This window comes from Eurytemora carolleeae, unplaced genomic scaffold (assembly GCF_000591075.1).
Source record: "Eurytemora carolleeae unplaced genomic scaffold, Eaff_2.0 scaffold519, whole genome shotgun sequence".
In the NCBI taxonomy this organism is placed as follows: domain Eukaryota; kingdom Metazoa; phylum Arthropoda; class Copepoda; order Calanoida; family Temoridae; genus Eurytemora; species Eurytemora carolleeae.
In genome coordinates, this window is record NW_019396424.1 from 55,621 (window position 1) to 65,453 (window position 9,833).

Sequence of the window (9,833 nt, forward strand, 5' to 3'; positions counted from 1 at the left end):
GGACAACAACGTAATTTTTAGTGGCCCTCCATTTGGAGAGTGGTTTGTCCGATTTACAAGAGAACTCTTTAAATCTTCTTGAAAATATTCTTTCTTTTCTGTCTGAAATTTTTAGTTTAATTGTGAGTAAAAATGTTGACATGAAAATAGACCGGCAACTGTTTTTACAGATTCGGATCATGCAATTTTGGGATTCGGATTATGCAATTATGGGATTCGGATCATGCAATTATGGGATTCGGATCATAAACTTATGGGATTCGGATCATACAATTATGGGATTTGGATCATGCAATTATGGGATTCGGATCATGCAATTATGGTATTCTGTGAAGATAGAAAATTGGGTTATCTTCCTTTTTATTACACAAATCAGGATTTAAAGGGTATTGTTGTGAAATATAATCTAGGATCACTTTAAATCACGTAAACATTCCCTTTAATATATTTCTGCTTACCCCGTCAAAATTCAATGTAAAGGCCCAAACTAACCATAATCTATAGAATTAGATAGAAATTGCAGTTTAAATCAATATTTCATTATTTTCAATAATTTTTAGATATTTTTAAAAATCAAATTTTTTAAATTTTGTAATTTCATTCCTGTACATGCTGTACAACCACAGGATGAGTACAAGTACAGCTACAAATACAGCTCCTGTATATCCATTGCCAGCATCCAAACCTGCAGTTTTCTTCAAAATTAAACTTTGAAATAAGATTTAAATTCAAATTTAACTGCCTAAATAAATGCATGATGAGTTTCAAAATAAAGGAATTCATAGCGTTAAATCCAAAGAGAACAGAATATATATTCTATTCTCTTTGGTTAAATCCAATTTTACATAATGTAAAAAGGTGAAATGTATCCAATTATTTACTTAAAATGTATCCTATTATTTATTAAAATGTATCCCATTATTTACTTTAAATGTATCCCATTATCTAATTGAAATGTATCCCATTGTTTACTTAAAATGTATCCCATTATTTATTAAAATGTATCCCATTATTTACCTAAAATGTATCCCATTATCTAATTGAAATGTATCCCATTGTTTACTTAAAATGTATCCCATTATTTACTTAAAATGTATCCCATTATTTACTTAAAATGTATCCTATTATTTACTTAAAATGTATCCCATTATTTAATTGAAATGTATCCCATTATTTAATTGAAATGTATCCCATTATTTACTTACAAATTTTCCCAGTATTTACCTAATTGCAAAAAATAAATTTCAACATAAAAGAGGGTTCTACTGAATTGGCATGATAACTATGATATCAGTTGTTGCTGTCTGTATTATTATTTCGTATCAGTTGTTGAGCTGTCTGTATTATTATTTCGTATCAGTTGTTGAGCTGTCTGTATTATTATTTCGTATCAGTTGTTGAGCTGTCTGTATTATTATTTCGTACATCAGTTGTTGTTTTTCTATTTCTTCTTTATAATTTAGAAATATTTTCTGGAACCTCTTCTCAAACAATTTAATGATAAATCTCTAAAAACTTTTGGATTTCAAAACAATAATTTTTTATAGCGTCAAAATAAAAAGTTCCCCTTTAATCATCAATGCAGTATCAAAAGACTTAAAATCATTTTAAATAGGATCAGATTATTCTTAAAATAAAAAATGTCTTGTTTACGTAATTTTGATCTATTTATGTCATGAATCTCTGAAAATATGAAAATCATATCTTTATTTAATTTCAAAACTTTTTCTTGAACCTTTCTTGCTTATAATCTGACCTTTTATTTGAAAATACCAAAAATTTTGCTCTTGTCCAAAAAAATCTAGAAAATTGTAAAGAATAACTGGACAAAAAATCAAAAAGAGGGTCAAAAGTTGTAATTACCTATTTCAAAAATTTAAATCAATTAAATATTGAAAAAATCCTGGGATAGAGTGATAATACCAGCGTCTTGTTTTATGATCATATTCCCTAAAAAAAAATTTAGATAAAATATATTTACGAATATATCTGGTTGAACAAAACAGCTCCAGCGTTGCGTTAACGAATGCATTTTCACGGAAAATTAAAAAAGTACGAACGGATACTTTTTAATAACTGTGGCAAAGGAACTGAGTCCTTGCAACAAACTCAAAATTTATCATCTTTATATCTTTTGAACTTAAGATGGTGTTAATTTTTGATATTTCAAACTTAGATTTTTTATCTAACAGAATTAGGGTTTCCAGCGGAATTGGATATTTCTTGCGTGCAATGCAAGCACGTTAATTCTGCGCAATTTCTAGCTATTCCGCGCAATTCTGTGCAATGCCGCGCAAGTCTTTGCAATTCCGAGCAACAGATCTTTAATTGGAAATACAAATACAGAAGTGATACATATCAAAGGTCTATGACATTGCAGGTTGCTGGTAGAGTTTGTATAAATATGAAATGAATTAAAAACTATTATCGAAAATATATACACTAAAATACAAAAAGCACAAACACACAACAAATACCTATATCTGTTAATAAAAAAAAAAGTCTTTGAAAGAAGTCATTCTGAACATCAGAAAAATGAAATTAAATAAAACCATAATACAGCATAAACACAAATATTTTCATGTAATATTACGCTAAAGTATTTATGGTTCAGATATTATTAAAGTATTAAAGCAGAACCTTAGGTTTTTTTTGCACTTTATGGTTGTACTTTTTCTTAAGTTTTGCACAAAACATTTTCTATGGACAGTTAAAAAAATATTATGAAGAGTTCCCTCTCAGAAGCACCTGGCTTAATTTATGGAATTATTTCTAAAAAAGATTATTATTTAATTTTTCGCATAACATTTTATTCTGAATTTTTTTTTTAACAGAGTTTAATCAAGCAAAATGGGTTTAAACTGAACTGTTTAAATATATATTTACACAACCATGCTCTGAATTTTAAATTTTAAGTTTAAAACTTGTTTTTAAATTTCGTACTTTAATTTATTATCATGCCGTAAAAAATTAAAAAAAATTTTTGAAAGGATTTTGGATTTAGTACAATTTAACAAACATTTTTAGCTTTTGTTTCACACAATATTAATGTCTCAATACATGAATAATATATTTCAGTGAATTTTCATGATCTTTTGTCTCTTTCAAAGAATGGCTTCAATTAAAAGCAAAAAAAAAATAATTTTCCTTTCAGATTACGATTTTAAAAAATTATGTTAAAAAACTTGTGTGTAAAGCTCATCCTGATTGTTTGTGGTTTTCAACAATGTATAAAAATAAAATTGCCTTCAGGGGAAAGTTGTTCACCTAATTTGTTCCCCAGCTCTCCAAGGTCCATAGGGACTGTATGGACCGTAGGGACCCATCCAGTAGGGAGATAGGGGCTCCTCCTTTAAAAACAAAATTATATGAAATTTCCTTTCAATATCATTTAAAAATACACTATTTGGGGTAACTCATGCGGGATTTCTTATTTGGGCCAATTAAGTGTTTCACATATAAGAAACCTACCAAATTCATATAACACATCATACGTACGTTAGCTGGGTACCCAGTCTTGACTGGAATATAAGAAAACCAACTCAACTTAAACTTTTTATACCAAGCTATTTATTCCAGAGGTTTAAACGAGAAAATAAAATAATAAAAGTTTGAAGCAAATTGCTCTTATAAGGTTTAAGAGTTATGATCGGACATACAAATACCCAAACATATCAACATTATAAATAAACATATAATTTTTATTTCCTAAAGTTATTAGTTCATCGTTAAAGAATACAAACAATCCACGCAACTTTCCTTTCATTTTCCTTTACCTTTTTCTTTTTACTTTTTTAGAATTGGGAGGATATATTCCCACAACCTCTATTTTTGGAGGGTTTTAAATATTTTCTCCTAAAACACTTCAATTGTATGTTTTTGTTATATTTCATAAATAAATATTTGCTTACTTCCTTATTTATTCTTAATGTATTGAAGCTGGAACATATTACTGCTTAAAATCCAATCTTGATACAGGGTGTCCCAATAAACATGGGAATTCAGTGACGAATTCGATATCGTCTTTTTATATAATGCTTTGATTTAGTCATGGTGATACCTACTGAGAAAGCTGTATTCCTCAAGATTTTCGTCTGCTATGTTCTCATTTTGTTTGTTTATGTTTTGACTGTATACTGTTGTACTTAGTAAAACAAGAAAACTAAAGTAAACAAACAGAGAAAACTTGTCCGTCTTCCCTGTTCATCTTGCAGAGACATCATAGACACATCTTTACACTACTTATGGCTTTGAAATCAAGCCTTACAATGCTAACTCATAACAAAGACGATATCCAATTCGTCACTGAATACTCATGTGTATTGGGACACCCTGTATCAGAGTCGTGCTGGGTTTTGAAAAAATTTAAATTCATATAAAATTATTTTATAAATTTTACCTCAGTACTATACGCATCTCCAGGCTGCCAGGGAGAGAAGCTTTTTTCATTGACACTAAATATATTGATTGTATATTGTATACAGGGTTTTGTTCGTATTTCGCGAAAAATAATTTCCCGAAAAAAATTTCAGCGAAAAAGTGTGGTAGTTGCGCAGCAAAATACTTGTGGATTTATCGGATTTGGGAGCTCAGCATTAGAAGTTTTATTAGATCATGATTAATAATTTCTCTTCCTTTACTTTATTAAATGTTTCAGGAAAAATTCTGTAAATTTCTCGGAAAATTTTCGCCTTTTATCGTGCGAAATTTTTACATTTTTTAGTAGATTAAAGCGAAATTTCGCGAAAAAAAAACTGAAATGCGAAATTTTCGACGAAATTTTCAGTTTATTTTAAGTTAGTTCCAAGTTAGTTAAAAAAGAAAAATTTCAGATAGCCGTTAGTTTAAAGCTAAGAACGGAAGGTTCGTTTTGTTATTGGTATTTTTCTTTTTTTTTAAAGTTACCATTAGTTAACGATCTCTTTTTTATTAACGGTATCAACGGAAAATATTCTGCTATTTGGTCGTCCAATCGTTAACAGTGTAAATGGTTGTTTGTAGTGCTAACGATGTTAGGTCTGCCAAAACTCCAGAACTTCCATAAACAATATTTAACTTTTAACAGTTTATCACATTGAATTAAATACCTTGAATTTAGTTGAGGAGACCAATAAGGTTGAGATATTGGTGGGTAGGGAGGAAGTGGATACCCTCCCTGTCCTCCACCTTGATGGGCCTGTGGTGGGTGGGGGTGGGGGGACCAGGGGGGATGGGGAATTTCGTATGGGAAAGGCCACATGCAGTATGGTACTGATCTATAAAAAAACATATCACTGATAATAATCATCAGGTGGTGTCAAAAATATTTTTCAGACCTTTAAATCTGAGAAATATGGCAGACAAATGCAAAACAAAATTTAAATATTTTTGACTAAAATATTGTAAAATAACAATATGAAATTTCAAGAAATTGAGAATTCCAATTTTAAAAAAACTAATTTCTGCCAAAAACAATAATATTGCTTCTCAGCTTGATGGTGTTATTAACTTTATATTCACGTCCTATAAGCTAGTGTATTGGTATGATTTTGTTTCTTGTATTTGTATTTATCTTGATATTTAATCTTAAAATATTTTTAAACGAAATAAATAAATAAATAAAAATTAACTTCTGTCCAAATAAAAAGGTTTTAATGTAGAAAAATCACTGAAATAGTCCATGTGCTGTGTGACAAGTAACAATTTTTTTTTATTTCTATTTTATTTTATTTCTATTTTTTATCAATTGACGTTCCGTTTCTTTACGTAAAGTAACCATTTCATACATTAGTCGGCGATAATATTAATTACAATGAAGACGACTTTGATGCCTAACAAACATTTTTCAAATTTATTAAAACTTACAAGTAAAATAAGAGAAGCTGTTAATTGACTTTGTATCCACTCTCCGCTATTTGAAAGGTTGGTATGAAATCCAAATAGAAATTGAAAGTCGTCTTCATTGTATTAATATATACGACGACGACTGTATATGTTTAATGATATCAGTGCAAAAAAAGTTTTTCTATAATCAGAGAAAAAATAAAATAAATGTCCTGAACGGTTAATATGAGGAGACCCCACCTTGATATATTCCTGTATGCTCATCCTTTTCTTTAATGTCTATTTTTTCCAAATTTAAATTTATTTCTTGCATGCTCCATTTAAAAACCATCTAAATGTCTCTTTGTGACATTTCGTATTTTTCTCCCAGTTATACTTCAAATGTCAAAAAGAACCACTTTCGTTGTCAATTTTCTTCACGTTTCATACATTTAAAATAAATATTTTTAGTTTTTTAGTTAAAAGCACTTAATAAAACAATTGTGTACTTTACCATTCATATTCACTGAGTAGCGAATTTCATCGAAGCAGTGCTATAAAGTCGTGCTTTCAACATTATTATTTTGGCACGACGTGTCATAAGATAATTTTTTTGGACTAATATTTTTTCAACTTTAACAAAAAAAATTTGTGTGTGTTTTTATTCATTTTTGGCGAAAAGGTTATTATGTTTAAAAATAAGCATTATAACAGACAAGAACACAAACATTTCATATAGTTATGAGTATCATATTATCATATAGAAAATAGTTTTTTAGACTTAAGTTTTCTCATTACAAATGCTTCAACTTTCTCGATTTGTGTCCAAAATATATGATTGTTATCAATATTATTTTTATTCTATGATTTTTAATTCGAATTTGGCAGGATTGTCTAATCTATCCTATAATCTTTTGATATTTTTGTTCCCAGAACACAATAATAGATTTGTAGGTCAGGAGTTGGCAAGATAGAGAGTATCCGGGGTTTATTGACAACTGCAGATCATATCAGTCCTGAGCTGAAAACTTTAGAATGGTGGATATCGATCGATCTCCTCTTTTTTTTAAATATCCAGGTTAAATACTGCTTGTTTTCATTTTGTTATTAATCTTCAGATTAATTAGCCGATCGGGATTAAGGATATTTCATTCTAAAGTTTTCAGCTCTGGATAAAATTTTACAGTTTTCCTTAAAGGGAGTGTTCGAAGTTTAAAAAAAAGGGTAGAGTTTCATTCCACAGCTCTTTTATTATATTTATGGTACACTTTTTACTTGCTAGGTTGGGATCCCAGCTTTATCTGGAACTAAAGTTTCGCTTTAAATGTTAACCTACTTACCCCAAACATCTACCATGGTTCTACCGAGTTTCAAAATTTGAGGCAAATCCTTCAAGGTGTTTTCAAACTTATTACTATTTTTTATTAAGGTTTTCAGCAAAAAGGGTTAATCGTTTTACGAAAAACTAAAAGTTCACCTACAATTTTCCATTTTTTTGCTTTCGTTTGCTCGAGAAAAAAATGCGATAATTTCGCGAATAAATAAATGCAAGATTTTCCGGGAGAAAATGTAAAAATTTTGCGAATATTATACGGAATAGAAATTATTGATTATGATATCATAAAACTTTTAATACTGAGATCTCAGTGCAGAGAATTATTAAGTAAATCATTGATACATTGTTTTCGAATTTTTTTCGCTTCATTCATTTTCGCGAAACATGCGAAATTTCACGAAAAATTTTGCAAAATACAGAAGAAAATTTTTGCATTTTTTCGCTGGAAACCCTACTTTGTTTACCTTTGTATACCTGACATTTTAATGACGCATAAGTACATTGAAAGTCAATGTGAAAAATTCGATCTAATTCGATCCAAAAATATTTTTTCTTCATAAAAAGTTTGATAAATATTTCTGGTACAGGGGTTGATTAACTTAAAATTGAGAACAACAAAATAATGAAATCATACTTCAAGTTGGATATAATTAAGACTAATCCCACGAAAAACTTCGAAAAACATTAAACACAAAAGGGGGATAAAGAATTTTAAAGTTTTTAAATTGATTTTTGCATTTTTTCTCCTAACACATTTAAAAATTAATCTTGGAAAAAAGTTCTGCTCAATCAAATAAATTGGCATACCATCTATAATTTATTCAAAATTTAAAACTTTTAAAACTTTTAATAAGCATTTTTTTTATAAGAAAAAGAATTTATGACATAAAATATATTCTTGAATCTAGAAAATGTATAAAAAGGAACTTTAGGACTTGTTTATCAGGGCGTTATGAATAGGGAACGATCGAAATAAGTTTTTCATTTTGATTTTATTTATTTTCTACAGACATTTCATTTTGAAAAAAAAACAATCGTTTCGAAAACGAACCACTCGTTTTGAACTTTCAAAAAACGAAAAACGATCGCTAATGAAACTGAGTTAATTTAAATTTTTTAGCAAGGTTATGAATGCTGTCTGTTTTTTTTTATCGAAACAAATAACCCGAATGTTTTCTGATCTCGGATTTTCCGACCAAAAATGTATTTTTCTATAAAAGGTCGTTAATCATCGTTAAAATAGGGTCTTTGTTAACGGTCGTTAACGAATGGCCGTCGTTAAAGGTCGTGAAGGAAGGGTCGTTATAAAAAACGAGCGTGTTTAAAAACGACAGTTTAAAAAGAACTAAACTTCGTTTTTCTAAAAAGTGGAAACGATCCAGCCTTAGTTAGTATTCGTATAACTATCAAAAATGTATATTTAAAAATTCACAACAGTGCAAAGTTTGCTGTATAGTTCATAGGGACTGTTCTAGTCATTTTATTAAAACTCCATTTAAAAGAGGAACATGTCCGATTCTCAACGGTACCCTTTAAACCTTGATCTGTTTTTAGTTATTAAAGTGTTAAATTCTGTTGATTTCTCCATTGTTCCAGATACAAAAAAAGGTAACCATTGTAAGAAAAAACACAGATATTTAATTCATACTTGATCCGACAACATTTTGAAAAGTATTCATGTAAATATATCTGTAAATATATAGTTCATTTAATAGACTGAAGAGTTGTATTGTAAAGCACTATATAAGTGATAAAAGCGCTCAAAGGCATAAAGTGAATCCCGGATTGAAAGTTGACACCCCATCTTTTCTTTTCTTTTAAATCATAAATCAAGTCCCATGAGACAATTCTAGATGTTGATATGTCTCAGGAAGGATTCAACGAAGAATTCTATTCAATTCTGTTTTTAGAAATTTTTTGATATTCCTTGTTCATCAATGAACCATTTGTGCTGACACTTTTATTCTTAAGTATTAAAGGGAGAAGAGACGATTTTTAAATTAAAAAAGGGAAATTACTTTTTATATATTTATGCTTTTCAAAAAGTTTATTATGTCTAGAAATAACTATCATGCTATGACATTATGTACACAATTACATCATAAAATTACCTAATAACACAAACAATATTTGGCACGACGTTCTATTAAGTTTTTGAACTCAAATTTTCTCTGTATTTGGAGGTTTAAAAAAGATTGTATTTAGTCCCGTGCTTTAGCGAGAAAGACTGCAAACCAAAATAGAGGTCGCTGAACTCCCAACCGCAAGTTTAAATTCTTAACCACTGATTCAAATCCTCATAAATCTATAACTTTGAATCGCTGGTTTTTAACTGGCGCGTCAGGTAGTTCAACGATCTAGCTCAAATTTATAAATTTCTTCCTGTAAAAAGTTTAAAGGCCCTATATATTATTACCTATTATTTGACAGGTTGAAAGCATTTGAACTGTTTGGGTAGAGTAATGGCAGAAACATCATTAAACCATTTTATTCTGAAATAAACAACTGATATTACATCGGAAATCACAGGTTGCAAGTTTATACATATTATAATATCAGATTATCTCACAAACTTTAGCGCTAAAAAAAACCAGAGCTGAAAACTTTAAAATGAGATATCCTTAATCCTGATCGCTTAATCTGAGTATCCAATGTACAAACTTTTGATTTGATTTTTAATCCTCTTTTTTGGATA

General features: G+C 29.1%; 1 protein-coding gene across 1 annotated transcript; it reads right to left on the reverse strand.

Annotated features, from left to right (window-relative positions):
• Positions 1–1,851: 1,851 nt before the first annotated feature.
• LOC111703022 (uncharacterized) lies at positions 1,852–9,632 on the reverse strand. Its single transcript, XM_023474864.1, has 5 exons — positions 9,555–9,632; positions 5,088–5,255; positions 4,400–4,454; positions 3,268–3,350; positions 1,852–1,950 (listed from the first exon to the last, which is right to left on the reverse strand). The coding sequence occupies exons 1-5, from the start codon at positions 9,614–9,616 to the stop codon at positions 1,869–1,871; spliced, it is 450 nt and encodes a 149-aa protein (XP_023330632.1). The 5' UTR covers positions 9,617–9,632; the 3' UTR covers positions 1,852–1,868.
• Between the last annotated feature and the right edge of the window lie 201 nt (positions 9,633–9,833).